Source organism: Erpetoichthys calabaricus, chromosome 14 (genome assembly GCF_900747795.2).
Source record: "Erpetoichthys calabaricus chromosome 14, fErpCal1.3, whole genome shotgun sequence".
In the NCBI taxonomy this organism is placed as follows: domain Eukaryota; kingdom Metazoa; phylum Chordata; class Cladistia; order Polypteriformes; family Polypteridae; genus Erpetoichthys; species Erpetoichthys calabaricus.
This window is the reverse complement of record NC_041407.2, coordinates 83,370,549-83,386,954: the sequence shown is the minus strand read 5'-3', so window position 1 is coordinate 83,386,954 and position 16,406 is coordinate 83,370,549. Positions and strand designations below refer to the sequence as shown.

The 16,406-nt window shown below is 37.0% G+C and overlaps 1 protein-coding gene across 12 annotated transcripts in view; it reads left to right on the top strand.

Moving 5' to 3' along the window:
- pum1 (pumilio RNA-binding family member 1) overlaps positions 1–16,406 on the top strand; it is a 139,891-nt gene that overhangs the window by 117,225 nt on the left and 6,260 nt on the right. For all 12 annotated transcript variants that reach the window (XM_028819712.2, XM_028819704.2, XM_028819710.2 and 9 more), the window contains exons 17-20: positions 1,896–2,030; positions 6,063–6,200; positions 8,219–8,344; positions 12,847–12,968. In XM_028819712.2, coding sequence (XP_028675545.1) covers positions 1,896–2,030; positions 6,063–6,200; positions 8,219–8,344; positions 12,847–12,968 — 521 coding nt within the window. The remainder of the gene's footprint in view (positions 1–1,895; positions 2,031–6,062; positions 6,201–8,218; positions 8,345–12,846; positions 12,969–16,406) is intronic.

The window sequence follows — 16,406 nt, the reverse complement described above, 5'->3', positions numbered from 1 at the left end:
GTTACAGGTCTGTGAGAGCCAGAAATCTTGTTTGTTTGTAGGTGTCCAAATACTTATTTTCCACCAGAATTTGCAAATAAATTCTTTAAAAATCAGACAATGTGATTTTCTGGATTTTTTTTCTCATTTTGTCTCTCATAGTTGAGGTATACCTATGATGAAAATTACAGGCCTCTCTCATCTTTTTAAGTGGGAGAACTTGCAGAATTGGTGGCTGACTAAATACTTTTTTGCCCCACTGTATGTGTGTATATAATATACAGAGTACTGTGCAAAAGTTTTAGGCAGGTGTAAAAAAATGCTGTAAACAAAGAATGCTTTCAGAAATATAAATAATGATTGTTTATTGTTATCAACTTACAAAATGCAAAGTGAGCGAACAAAAGAAAAATGTAAATCAAATCAATATTTGGTGTTAACTACCTTTTGCTTTCAAACCAGCATCAATTCTTATAGGTACATTTGCACAAAGTCAAGGATTTTGTAGGATTCTAGTCAGGTGTATGACCAACCAATTATACCAAACAGGTGCTAATGATCATCAATGTCACACGGAGGTTGAAACACAGTCATTAACTGAAACAGAAACAGCTGTGTAGGAGGCTTAAAACTGGGTGAGGAACAGCCAAACTCTGCTACCAAGGTGAGGTTGTGGAAGACAGTTTCATGTCATGGCAAGATTGAGCACAGCAACAAGACACAAGGTAGTTATACTGCATCAGCAAGGTCTCCCCCAGACAAAGATTTCAAAGCAGACTGGGGTTTCAAGATGTGCTGTTAAAGCTCTTTTGAAGAAGCACAAAGAAACGGGCAACGTTGAGGATTGTAGACGCAGTGGTCGGCCAAGGAAACTTAGTGCAGCAGATGAAAGACACATCAAGCTTATTACCCTTCGAAATCGGAAGATGTCCAGCAGTGCCATCAGCTCAGAACTGGCAGAAACCAGTAGGACCCAGGTACACCCATCTACTGTCCGGAGAAGTCTGGCCAGAAGCGGTCTTCATGGAAGAGTTGCAGCCAAAAAGCCATACCTCCGACATGGAAACAAGGCCAAGCGACTCAAGTATGCACGAAAACATAGGAACTGGAGTGCAGAAAAATGGCAGCAGGTGCTCTGGACTGATGAGTCAAAATTTGAAATATTTGGCTTTAGCAGAAGGCAGTTTGTTCGTCCGAAGGGCTGGAGAGCAGTACAATGAGTGTCTGCAGGCAACAGTGAAGCATGGTGGAGGTTCCTTGAACGTCTGGGGCTGCAATTCTGCAAATGGAGTTGGAGATTTGGTCAGGATTAATGGTGTTCTCAATGCTGAGAAATACAGGCAGATACTTATCCATCATGCAATACCATCAGGGAGGCGTATGATTGGCCCCAAATTTATTCTGCAGCAGGACAACGACCCCAAACATACAGCCAAAGTCCTGGAAGTGATGGTATGGCCCCCACAGAGCCCTGATCTCAACATCATCGAGTGTGTCTGGGATTACATGAAGAGACAGAAGGATGTGAGGAAGCCTACATCCACAGAAGATCTGTGGTTAGTTCTCCAAGATGTTTGGAACAACCTACCAGCCGAGTTCCTTCAAAAACTGTGTGCAAGTGTACCTAGAAGAATTGATGCTGTTTTGAAGGCAAAGGGTGGTCACACAAATTACTGATTTGAGTTAGATTTCTCTTTTGTTCATTCACTGCATTTTGTTGATGGATGAAAATAAATGATTAACAGTTCCATTTTTGAAAGCATTCTTTGTTTACAGCATTTTTTCACACCTACCCAAAACTTTTGCACAGTACTGTGTGTGTATATATATATATATATATATATATATATATATATAATATGAATAAATAAATAAAATGTTATTTATTCATTTTCTTCCTGTTTTCCCTAAACCAGTTTGGCAGTCTGGACCAGAAACTAGCCCTGGCTGAGCGAATCCGTGGCCATGTCCTGTCTCTTGCTTTGCAGATGTATGGCTGCAGAGTTATTCAGAAAGCCCTTGAGTTCATTCCGTCGGATCAACAGGTAATTGTAAGTTTCAATGCTTTTCTACTTTTTATTCCTCCTATTTGTTTATTACTTGCCAATGTTTTGTTATTTTTGGGATATTTTTGCAAATGTGGGAGTATATGTAACAGTTCGGATACGTTAAGAAGTTAACACTCAGTATGTCAGCATCATATTTATCAGATAAAAAGTTTGGAGAGCTGGAAACTGTCCCTTGATAAATAAACATTATCAAAATAAATACTGACAATTAAAATGTTTCTTTATGTATTTTCTTATTTTTTGAGTACTGCATAGTACTGTATAGTTTTCAAAGAGTCCTTAACACTAGAATCCCTGAAGCAACGAAAAAACTCGTAATCCCGGCACTCCTTAAATTCCTTCGCACCTCTCCATCAGCGTCTTCTGTTTTGAAAAAGTGTCGATCAGCACAAGCAGTCTGCTGTCCCATTCCCCCATGACGGAGCTTAACTTGGGCAAAACGTTCTCCCAGCTCAAGCCTTTACTACTGCTGAGCCATAATATAGTATACACTTGCAGTAGTCATCTTTTTCAGTGATTTTGTGCCTTCATTATACAATGTCATGCTATTGGCAGTTAGTGGGGGATATTTGTGAGACAAGTGTGTTTTGTGGCTTAAAATGCAGCAATACTGCTTGATTTGTGGGCCAGCAGCAGAAAAAAAAATTAGCAGGGTCGCACTGGCAGCTTACATGAGGTTAAGTACAATGAAGAGGTTTGTAATGTGTGATTTATAGTACAGATAAAATCCATAGTATTTTCAAAAAATATCCCAGAAAGTGCATATGCAACAGACTGGCGCAGATAGAGCTTAATCCTACACAACTGCACAGGAAGCCCAGAGCTAATCAGGGGTTAAATCAATCAAATAATGTGTCTTGTGGCACCATAGGCATACTGTATCATGTAAAAAGAAACTTCTTTTCAGTGCAATGTAAGATAATAAAATTAAAGTTTAAAAATATTAATCAACATAGGCATAAACACTCAAGAAGGATTGTTTTGAAGTTTAGCCTACTACTGTATGTAGCTAGCAAAGCTACTATAGTAAAATAATGCTGTCACCTTGAAAACAATGTGTAGCCATAAACTTCAGCAGTATTAGTGTTTAAGAGGGTAAAAAACAGATAAGTTTTACATTATTTGAATATTGCAGTTTATTTTTGATACACCAAGGGCAAATATTGTGGCATAACACATTTTATTAGAAAATCCTCAACTGATTGCATCACAATAGATGGTGTTAGCAAGTGAATTGCTTTTGCTCATTTCAATAGGTGGGGTACCAAAAATCTCAGCACTGCAGTATGATTTCTGTTAGTCTCCATGGCCCAGATGCATGACTGGGAATGATTAAACATCTCTCTGAATGTCATATTTCTAAACCAATTCAACATATCATGAAGGCAGTTCTTAAAGTAGGGGCAGTGATTTTGAATTGTAAAGATCAGTGGAGCTCTTGTTAACCTGGTCCGGAAGAGAGTCGGCTTCTGATTACAATAAACTTTCTACAGTCAAAGTCTCCTATAAAGCCCCTATTAAACTTATTAATATATGCTACGTGTACAGAAGACCACATTACATATGTTAAAAAATATACAGAACCTTTGGCAAGAGGGAGACCTTTCTGTAAAATCTAATTATATATTGGCATTCAAAGACCCCAATGGACTAGTGGTAAAAGTGAACTTTATGTTGTCACAGGTGCTGTTTGTGCACTCTGTTGTTCAGTTATGATGACAGTGTCTGAGTCAGTGTATGATTAAAAGAATTAGCAGCTATGTCTGAAAAATATGAACTGTAAACTACAGTGCATCCAGAAAGTATTCACAGCGCATCACCGTTTCCACCTTTTGTTATGTTACAGCCTTATTCCAAAATGGATTAAATTCATTTTTTCCTCAGAATTCTGCACACAACACCCCATAATGACAACATGAAAAAAGTTTACTTGAGGTTTTTGCAAATTTATTAAAAAATAAAAAAACTGAGAAATCACATGTACATAAGTATTCACAGCCTTTGCTCAATACTTTGTTGATGAACCTTTGGCAGCAATTACAGCCTCAAGTCTTTTTGAATATGATGCCACAAGCTTGGCACACCTATCCTTGGCCAGTTTCGCCCGTTCCTCTTTGCAGCACCTCTCAAGCTCCATCGAGTTGGATGGGAAGCGTCGGTGCACAGCCGTTTTAATATCTCTCCAGAGATGTTCAATCTGATTCAAGTCTTGGCTGTGGCTGGGCCACTCAAGGACATTCACAGAGTTGTCCTGAAGCCACTCCTTTGATATCTTGGCTGTGTGCTGAGGGTCGTTGTCCTGCTGAAAGATGAACTGTCACCCCAGTCTGAGGTCAAGAGCGCTCTGGAGCAGGTTTTCATCCGGGATGTCTCTGTACATTGCTGCAGTCATCTTTCCCTTTATCCTGACTAGTCTCCCAGTTCCTGCCGCTGAAAAACATCCCCACAGCATGATGCTGCCACCACCATGCTTCACTGTAGGGATGGTGCCAGGTTTCCTCCAAACGTAACGCCTGGCATTCACACCAAAGAGTTCAATCTTTGTCTCATCAGACCAGAGAATTTTCTTTCTCATGGTCTGAGAGTCCTTCATGTGCCTTTTGGAAAATTCCAGGCGGGCTGCCATGTGCCTTTTACTAAGGAGTGTCTTCTGTTTGGCCACTCTACCATACAGGCCTGATTGGTGGATTACTGCAGAGATGGTTGTCCTCCTAGAAGGTTCTCCTCTCTCAACAGAGGACCTCTGGAGCTCTGACAGAGTGACCATCGGGTTCTTGGTCACCTCCCTGACTAAGGTCCTTCTCCCCCGATCGCTCAGTTTAGATGGCCGGCCAGCTCTAGGAAGAGTCCTGGTGGTTTTGTAATTCTTCCACTTACGGATGATGGAGGCCACTGTGCTCATTGGGACCTTCAAAGCAGCAGAAATTTTTCTGTAACCTTCCCCAGATTTGTGCCTCGAGACAATCCTGTCTCGGAGGTCTACAGACAATTCCTTTGACTTCATGCTTGGTTTGTGCTCTGACGTGAACTGTCAACTGTGGGACCTTATATAGACAGGTGTGTGCCTTTCCAAATCATGTCCAATCCACTGAATTTACCACAGGTGGACTCCAATGAAGCTGCAGAAACATCTCAAGGATGATCAGGGGAAACAGGATGCACCTGAGCTCAATTTCGAGCTTCATGGCAAAGGCTGTTAATACTTATGTGCTTTCTCAATTTTTTTATTTTTAATAAATTTGCAAAAACCTCAAGTAAACTTTTTTCATGTTGTCATTATGGGGTGTTGTGTGTAGAATTCTAAGGGAAAAAAATGAATTTAATCCATTTTGGAATAAGGCTGTAACATAACAAAATGTGGAAAAAATGATGTGCTGTGAATACTTTCCGGATGCACTATATGTGTTCGAAGCAAACAGTGTGTCACACCCTTGTAAAAGATCGTAAAAAGACGTGTCGTTAAGAGAGTCAATAATGAAGAGCTGCAGGGTATGCAGATTTCAGTACTCGACACACCCAAAGCAACAAATCTGCCTTAAACACCAATAGAACAACAAACAAGGCTACAAAGCATCCACTTTCTGATAGAACATCTAAACACTCGGAACCAAGTATCAGCAATGGTCTATGTGTACATCTGTCACAGACTTCATTACAGTGTAAAAAACAATCATTGACCTTCAGTGACCTTTTGCTGTTGAGCTCTCTCACTGTCAAGTCTTTTGTTCAGTTTTGTTTCTGGTCTTCTTGAAACTTTTGTAATTGCATGGACTGTTGGAAATGGGGGCGGGTATTTTAGGAAGAAGCCTCGTAGGTGTAGCTTCACTACAAGCTTTTTAATGAGTTGTCTCCAGACATGTCTGGCCCTGTGATACTAGGTTTCTATACCAGTTGCTTTGAATCTGTTTTAAGTAATTTACTAATAATTTTATAGTATTTTGCAGAATTAATAATGATGTGCTTGTTATGTTCGGGTTTACTGTTATTTGTCCACTTTCTTCCCCTGTTTTCTAGAGTGAAATGGTACGGGAATTGGATGGCCATGTTTTGAAGTGTGTCAAAGACCAAAATGGAAACCATGTTGTTCAAAAATGCATTGAGTGTGTTCAGCCTCACTCATTGCAGTTCATCATTGATGCCTTTAAAGGACAGGTAAGTTATGTCTGTCATTTTCATAGCAGTGTTTGTGCCATTTTGCCTCTTTATATATGTTTAAGGTAGAAGAAAATATTCAAGGGCAACTAAAAAGAAACTAAATTAAAGCCTGTTATGGACAGCCTTAAAGTATTTAGATTGCTCATTACAAAGCATGTCTAAAACAGTACATTTACATATAAAAATTAGAGTAAATATTGATTTATCTTGCACATTTCCTCCTCTAACAGTTGTAGAAGTAGTAGTTTATAACTGAGATATAAATGTCTGGTCTTTAAGATATATTGTACAGCAGAAGAGGCCTTTAGTCGTGACTCTTCTGTAAATGAAGAAAATCTATAAGTTGATGCCAAACTAAAAGTAGCCAACAAGATAGTCTTGAGCCATTGTGATTTTACTGCCAGCTTGGAAGTAGCTGAATTCTGATGAGAAATGCACAAGTTTTAAGTCTACCAAGTGCAACAGTTCTTTTTTGGAAGAAATAAGTGGATAGGACTGGCGAGCTTTGTTGGGCTGAATGGCCTGTTCTCGTCTAGAGTGTTCTAATGTTCTAACAAAGTATGATTAATTAAAATCTTTAATGGCAGGATTTCTTTTCATGGTTTGCAGCATACACTGTAGGTCGTTTATGTCTTCTGCATGTGTTGATTTAATTCTAACACTAGAGATTTCCTGGCCCCCGTACTAAATTGCACCCCAATTGATTCAAAACTGTGCCTGGTATTCTGCAGTGTTCTGTGGGTGCAAACAGATTTGGTTCAGTTCAATGATTGCTAAACTGATGCATCTTGTGCCAAGTATAAATAATGCCCACACATGCTAATACTAGTTTTATATAGTACTGAACCACATGCTATAATAGCTCCTTCATGAAACCATGCAAGTAGAATTGGCATACTCCAATGAACTCTTAAATGACCTTGTAGTACAAATAGCTGATCCATAGTTAGACAGTCAGGGTCAGCTGTTAATACGTTGCTGTTCTGGGACCTAATTTCAGCTATCGGCTGGAGTGACCAGACATAACAAACAAAATTGAGTGGCATTATGAATATTGCCCATCCTCTCTCTGACACACTAGAACTGACCACTTCAGAAAATTATTCAGCAGAAGTATGTCAAAGGTGTCTCTGGCTCCTTTATACAAACGGCATCATGCCTGTGTAATGCAGTACTGGACATCTGATCTTTTTTTTTCTTTAAGTCTTTCTGGTGTGTGTGTGTTCAGACCAGTATTTGCTTGTATATTTATTTATTTAATGAGCTTCTTTAAAACTACAAAGCCAAATTTCCCACTAGGGACCAATAAAGTTCTATCCATCCACCCACCCATGAACACACTATCTAGTGCATCTCTTTAAAAATGGGCTCCACCACTCCAGTTTTCTAACCCCAAAGTATTATCTTACTGAACACACCTGACATTTCCAACCAGGTGCATCTCCAGTATTTCAATTGTAGAGCTTTTGAAATGGTCTTTTTTATGAAATATATTTCTAAATATGGTCAATCTCTGGAATGTAGGAATGTTCATTCAGTATTTTAAGATACGCTTCTCAGTCTGTATAGACTCTCCAAACCTATCTCAAGCACACGTTTTTGCTTTCAGCCAGTTGGATATCAGACACCTTCCTGGCACGCTTATACCGTTTGGATGGTATCTTAAGATTCCTTAGCTTTTATTCTTTGTGCCCCCTTAAGTCTTGGGGTGGTTGTTCTGACAGGCACTGAAAACATTTCAACCAGAACTTCTTACAGCAGACTCAAATGTTGGTTTTGCACAGGTACCCTTCAAGCTGCAGGTTCCTATGCTTGGACAATAAGAGATTGCAGGTCTGCCTTCAGAAATTAGCCCTGTTTTGATTTGTTTCAACATAAACCGTTATGAGACTTGGAGTTTTGCAATGCTCATTTTTGGTCTCCTCCCATAAAGTAATTTGCCAGGTTTCAGTTTAAAAGCTTTATTCTATCTCCTTATTCAAAAGTGAGTTCTGATCATTTTTCTTTTCTTATAGGTATTTGCGCTTTCTACCCACCCATATGGATGTCGTGTAATTCAGCGAATTTTGGAGCACTGTTTACCAGAACAGACTCTTCCTATCCTCGAGGAACTCCATCAGCACACAGAGCAGTTGGTGCAGGTAAATTGCCTGATGTACCTGATTAATTCTGTGTGTGGTCATTTTTAAGAGATTAACAGACTTACTTCAAATATGCAGTTGTCTTCATCTAAGATAATTACATTAAATAGCCAGTGCATTTCACTTTAGGCAATTTATTGATCACCTTTTTTTAAACTACCTTACTCTTGGAGCCTGGCATAGCTCTAAGGCCAACAGAAAGTTAATAATTCCTGTCTTTAGAGGTTGCAAAATATACCTCTAAAATGTAAAATTCACAAATTGACTTGTATATTTGTCAAGGGAAAATCTAATCTGGATAACTATAAACAGCTTCTACAGTGTTAATGCATTTTGAGAGAACATGAATAATTAATTATTACATTGTACTTCTAAAAATGGCAAAAGTACACAGTAGAAACATATTGGCTGGAAAAAGCGAAAAACAACAAACATCCTGTGGGTCATCACACGAGTGTGACTTTCAGTCCACTGGAGCTCTTTTCCACAGTTGGTTTCCACTATTAGCCCAGTACTGATGGAGTAGGCTATGGCACAACCCAACTTCAAATCGGAATAAACAGGTTCAGAAAATGAAGACATTGAGTTGATGATATATTCAGTATTATGGGGAAAATGACAGAATAACATATCATCAAAGCATAGCTCCAGGGTCCTGGGCTCACAGCCTGAAGACTTTTGCTGTGACATTTCTTATGCGTTTGTGTTAGTTTTTCTTATGATACTGCAGTTTCCTCTCACTTCCTGAAGTTGTGTTTTAGTTTGATTGATGACTTTGAACTATTGAATGATAGGCTACTGTGGTGGAAGTTTGTACACATCCAGAGTTTATTCTTGCCTTGATTCTAGTGCTGATTTACTTTGCTTTGGCTCCATGTGTTGTGAAAGTTTTCAGAAATACACATTAGGTTGACATCTTTATTGTGAATTTCCCACAAATAGTGGAAAAAATCAAGGAAATGAGACAGGCCAATGGCCTACTTCAGGATAATTTTTCATTCTAAACAAGGGCTCCAAATAATAGACTGGTTTAGGTGCTAGTTGGAAAAGCACATAATTGTATTTTAAATGTGTCCTTTACTGTATCTTAGAGTTGAAACAAAGCCCCTTGCAGAGTTATTTTTTCCTTTTTATGATGATTCCAGAATAGTTTGCAGACACCAGTAATACAATGTCAAAGTAACAGTGTTCAGAAAATACATAAATCAATGAAAATGTAGCTAGCTATGTTTACTAACCATACCCAAAAAGCTATTTTACTTTAGGGTGGGAATGGCTAAGACCTTAAGCAGGCATGAGCAGGTTTACCAAACGCTTGACTCCATGTGCCCCACCATCTTAAACAGTATGTAGTGCAGTTTGCAATATGCAAGACGCCTGTGTGAACCATGGAAACCAGATATATATTTGATACTTAAAAAATGTATATGAAATGATGATTGCAGGAAATAAATTATTTTTTTAAACTTTTATTGAATGTATTTAAAGCATGTAACATTCCATGCAATCAAGTCAAACTTAACAAAACTAAATTCATTTCAACCCCCTAAAAATGTATATTTTTTAACATTCTGTGTTCTTTAAGTCAGTTTCACTTTAGACTATTTTGAATGAAAAGTGAATTCTTTTTTTATTAATTGTTTGTATAACACCAGTTTGTTGACTAGGTGAAAACTGAGTATTTTGTAATAATCTTTTCTCAAAAAAAAAAACAAAATTACCATTTATTACTATCCCTTCAACTACATTATCAACTTTAGACTCTTTGCAGACTAATTGTGCCTCAGGGGAATAAAATGTGGTTGTTCATTTGCATATGAGGTGAAAATAAAAGGTCAATGTAAAAATGGCAGCAAGCATGTTCAAGTAACTTGATTATTTTTTGACTACAGTCAACAAATAATCGGAACAGAGTATAATGACAGTTAATCAAACTCTTATAAACTTGTTGCAGAAACTAACAACTTGTAATTTGTCTGCACTGAATTTCTTTTTTTGTCATTTAGCATTGTTTGGAAGATTGTGAACATCCATTTTGTTGTCTGTTTTATGCTTGATCTTTCATTTGTTTTGTTTATAATTTTTTTCAACTCTAAGCTCTTACATAACCAGCCATGTCAAAGCCTCTAATGTTCTGTATTAAAGTGGTATATATATATATATAATATACTGCAGTGGGTTGGCACCCTGCCCGGGATTGGTTCCTGCCTTGTGCCCTGTGTTGGCTGGGATTGGCTCCAGCAGACCCCCGTGACCCTGTGTTCAGATTCAGCGGGTTGGTAAATGGATGGATGGATATATATACAGTAATCCCTCACTATATCGCGCTTCGCCTTTCGCGGATTTTATATGTAAGCATATTTAAATATATATCGCGGATTTTTTGCTGGTTCGCGGATTTCAGCGGACAATGGGTCTTTTAATTTCTGGTACATGCTTCCTCAGTTGGTTTGCCCAGTTGATTTCATACAAGGGACGCTATTGGCAGATGGCTGAGAAGCTACCCAACTTACTTTTCTCTCTGTCTTGCGCTGACTTTCTCTGATCCTGACGTAGGGGGATTGAGCAGGGGGGCTGTTTGCACACCTAGACGATACGGACGCTCGTCTAAAAATGCTGAAAGATTATCTTCACGTTGCTACCTTCTGTGCAGCTGCTTCCTGAAGGACATGCTGCACGGTGCTTCGCATACTTAAAAGCTCGAAGGGCACGTATTGATTTTTTCCTTATTTCGCGGGTGGCTCTGGAACGCAACCCCCGCGATGGAGGAGGGATTACTGTATATATATATATATATATATATATATATATATATATATATATATATATATATATATATATATATATATATAAACTGCAGACTGCAGGTGCTACTTGTTTATTTTTATGTTCACAAAATGAAATTCTGTAGGCTTTATGTTCATTGATCAGAAAAAGAAATTAAATCTTCATAAAACATGCTTTTTGATATTAATTAAACATGAAAAAATATGTATCTATAATACATGTGCCATAAAAGAAAATAAAAATTATTGTCATAGTTACAAGCTATAATTCTATTAAGATGTTAATGTTTGTCAGGAAGATAGATAGATAGATAGACAGACAGACAGACAGACTTTATTAATCCCAAGGGGAAATTCACAAATATACAAAAAAAAAAAAGACACAAAGCCAACTTGTTTAACAAGTTTACACATAAAATCAACACATTTGGTTCTTAGGCTAACAAGCTTATTTTTTACTAAGCAGCTCTTTAGCTGTTCCTTTTCTAATTAAAAATATGAGCTGCTATACTAAACAGAAGCTCTCTGACTTAACGTCCATACTCAGAGAGTGTCTTTTTTAATTAAAGGATAAAATGAAAAGGTCTGGAAATGAACATACTGTATATTACAGTGAATAACCCAGTTAAAGCAGAAACCTGATTTCTTAAAAATCTATTTCTACAGGAGCAAGTAATCTTATGGAGTTCTCCTTTGTCAAAACACTCCCAACATCATTAAATTGCACAAAAGAGTTTAATATTTACAAATATTTGCTTAGCACACATTTTTATTCAAAATGACTTACAAAATAGTTAAGCAGTCAGGTAACATTAGGCCAGGGCCTGTTTGTTCAGCAAGTGTAATAGGACAGGTACCAAACGTTCATTGTCACAAGTGAAAAGAAATAGCTAATAAATTTACAAAAATAGATTTACAGTTGATAAAGCAGTTAAACTTTACATAACAATAGTTTTGCAAAGGGAAAGGTTTTTTGTTTTTTTTCTTTCGTTTTTTCAAATCAGTGGGACAGATAATCACAGAACAGATTGGTTTTCAATTGCTTCATAAATACATTGAGGGAGTCAGCAGTTCTGCACAGGACTACACAGGAAAAGAGTCAAGATTGAGACTTGATACTATGCAGAGGCAGCATAACCGGACGTTGTTCCCTGGCAGACGTACATGGAAATTTAGAACGCAGGTTTCTGTGAATAACTAGGTTATGGAAGCACAGACTGAAACAAGAACACATTCCATATTTGAACATAAAAAACTCAAAACTACATTCTTTGCTGTTTGTCTTAGATTGTTACAAATTAAAATATGATTATATAAAATGGCAATTTAAGCAGAGATTGTGGTTTAATTGGTGGAAATAAAAATGATAGCCTCTTTCAGGTACTGCAAACAAGAGGTGCATATTCTTTATAAAGGTGTTCTTTAATCTGCTGGGGTATATCACAGTTTGAATAAGGCCATATAGTTCTATCCAAAATACCGTGACACAGGTCTATTGATACTATGGTACTTGCACAAATAGCACTTTATTCATGATTTCTGCTTTTTTATTTCGTATAATATAACTAAATACACATGAACTATGGTCAGATGATATCCAGCTGAGCAAAATTAGAATAAACAGCTTTAACCCTTAAAATGTGCTCTTAATTAAATTGTATTTGTCAGTTAAACAAACAAATATATTTATATTTTTGTTCATTTTTCTCCACTTAGGACCAGTATGGAAACTATGTCATTCAACATGTTCTGGAGCATGGTCGTGCAGAAGATAAGAGCAAGATAGTAGCAGAAATCCGGGGAAATGTATTAGTTTTAAGCCAGCACAAATTTGCCAGGTAAATTTGTTTGCATTCCTATATAATGTATGTTAACTGGTATGCAAGAAAATGTAAAGGAATATTTACATAGGTAATAAAAAATATTCACTTGATAGCCACACATTTAGTGTACCTTTGATGGACATAGGTTTTTTTTAAGGACAACTAAGCAAGAAACCATTGATTGCAAAAAAAATATTTATCCTTCATTGAGTCAGTAATTTCTAGACGCACATTTAGCAGAAATGACTTCCACATGTCATTAGGGTGAGTCTCTAGCAGATTTGCCCACCTGAACACTCCAGGTTTTTACCTTTACTTTGCAAAAATTCTACTCATTCATTCAGTCTGATAAGAAGAATTGGTGAACAGCAATTTTAAACTGATATATTTTAGTTCAGCTAACTTGTGAGCTTTAAATGCCTTAATTTACTAAATAAACTTGAGACGTAAATCCCAAGCAAAACATCCTCTCCAGTGTTTTTTCCTGATATGGACCTTGTCTTGCTCATCCAGGATCCTGAATTGGATTAATCAGATTTAAAAGTATTATGTTAAATTGAAAGAAGTGTACATTACTGACATTGACCATAATATTAAATGCGTAATATAATAATAATATAGCATCTGATGTAGGTGGCACAGTTGTGTACATTTCAGTTATTTACATAGACATCAAATATGGCCAGGTCTTGTTTTCATATTGCCATATGCAACTTAGGCCACAAGCTTACATACATCTTGGCTAAAAATTTTCAAACTCAAAATTCCCTAACATCACACTAACCTCTAAAATAATGATAAAGAGACAGATTTTATTCAGGTTGTTACCACTTTTTTCAATGGGTCAGACATTTATGTTTACCAACTTGACTGTCTCTTTAAACAGCATAGATTACTTGGGAATTGTAATTATTTTTGGCATCTTCTGGGTTGGTAATTGTCATAGTGCTTTATTGGGACATAAATATGTATGTATATGTATATAAGGGCCTACAGTACCTGTAAAGTCAGTTCCATCTTGTGGTTGAGACAATGGAGAAATCAAATCCCTTACAGAGATGATTGTGGATCTTCACAAGTTGGGTTCCTCCTTAGGAACCATCTTCAAATGGTTCAAAGTATTGCACGCAATTGTGCAATCAATTGTACTTAAGTGTAAAAAAATTTGGACCATACAGACTTGACCTCATTAAGGAATGAGGCATGAATTGACTCCTGGGGGTGAACAGTGTTTCTTTAGTAAGGTTTTATAGAACCCCAAGAAAACTAAGCACCTGGTGAAGGAGTTGAAAGCATCAGGAACACAAAGGGATGTTACCCACCATTTAAGAGACCACTTCATCACCATGGTCTGTGATGTTGTTGACAAAGGAAGAAACTGTTACTCCAAAATTGACATAAAAAAATCTAGAGTACAGTTTGTACTTGCTGACCAGGATAAAGTCATTGCTTTTTTGGAGGAGTGTTCTCTAGTTCAACAAAACACAATTTGAACTGTTTGGCCACAATCAAAAGTATGTATGGAGGGCTTAACCCTAAATACAAAGAGGACTGTTCATAATGTTAGGTAGAATGCCCAGAGGGGGCTGGGCGGTCTCATGGTCTGGAACCCCTGTCCTCCCTGACTATTGGACCTTACTCTTATTCTATGTTAATTAGTGTTGTCGTCTTTTAATTGTCTTTTTTTTTTCTCTTCATCATGTAAAGCACTTTGAGCTACATTATTTGTATGAAAATGTGCAATATAAACAAATGTTGTTGTTGTAAGGTTGAGGCTCTTAATCCAAAGAACATCGTCCCAACTGTGAAGCATGGGGGGAGGCAGCATCATGTTGTGCAGGTGTTTTCCTGGGAAACAGACTGGTGCATTTTCATAAAATAGATACCATCATGAATAAGGAGCATTAACTAAAAAACTCGGAGGAAGCACCTCAAGGCATCGACCAGAAAAGTAAAGTTTGGTTGCAAGTGGGTCTTCCAACAGGACAAGTATCCCAAGCATACTTCCAAAGTGGTAATGAAATTACTTGCATACAGCAGGGCGTCAGTACTGGAGTGGTGGCCATCATAAAGTCATGACCTGAATCCCATAGAAAAGCTGTGGACCGAACTAAAGAAACATTTCTCATCAAGTAGACCCATGAACTTGACTCACACCAGTTCTGTTAAGAGTAAAGGGCCAGAATTCCACCCAAATAGCCTTCCACAAGTTTCTGAAGATATCCTAAGCATTTATTTCAGGTTAAGCAATTTAAAGGTACATCACCAAATACTAGGTTGATATAAATAAACTTTTGATTCACTGAAAATCTGACATAGTAATTAAAAGCTGAAATAAATCTGGAAATTAAGTACATACACTAATTGACTAAATCCATAAATTATTTTGTAACATGATGTGTGAAGTTGGAGAGTTTTGAGTTTGAAAGCTTTTAGTCAAGGTGTTATGTAATCTTATGGCCTCAACTGTGTATATGATGCAAGATTCCATTATGGTGAAATTGTGGGATTGTTCGACATGTAGTACTGTGTAGAAGCAAGTACACTTAAAATAGTTTGGTGATAATTTTTTGATGCAATTTTGATAATAGTGTACAAAATGTCATTAATTACATATATATATATATATATATATATATATATATATGGTATTCATCATTAATTACATAAACATATATATACATAGTGTATTCGTCTACATCTAGTTTGTCAATGAAAGCTCATTATACCATTAGATAACAGGCCAACAGCCCATTATGAATTAATCCTTTAAAATACAGCTGGACATAAACATGGGTTCCTGTTGCCAAGCTTGACATTGAATGAACCCCAACCCTTAATAACTACAAAATGAGTTTCTACCAGTAGATGGCAGTAGAGTTCTATGTGTGTAATTGAAATATCTTCCCATCCAAAACGTGTAAATGCTTTCATTAAAGATGGTAAGCATGTATCCTGAATGGTCAAAAAGAATTGTAGGAAATGTTACACTTTGTACTTGGTATGTGATGAAATCAGAAATGTAACACTTTAGTTTTTCCCTTGGCGTGTTTACATCAAAAATAGGCATCTTTAATTTTAGGTAAATTATAATTGGATAATTTATTGGATTCTCATGACATTTTCAAATTAAAGCATTCAGTAAGGGCAAATATAAGCATGACTTTAGCACGTAGATGTAATCCTAGTAAAAAGCTTATAAATTCTGGTTTAATTGCATCCCACCACTGGGTTTAGAACCTGGACTGTGTGCCATGGAAATTGTTTCATGACTTTGTCTTTTGGAATAAACTGATCTGGATGTATACTATGTTCCTGGGAGAGCATTTGGTCTAAATCATAAACTTGTCCCTTTGATTGTTATTTCTGTATCTAGTGGGAAATTTTCTAATGTAAAAGAGGTCATTTTAAGGGCTGTTTGGGTTAAAAGGGATTTGAAATAGGGGTAATGTG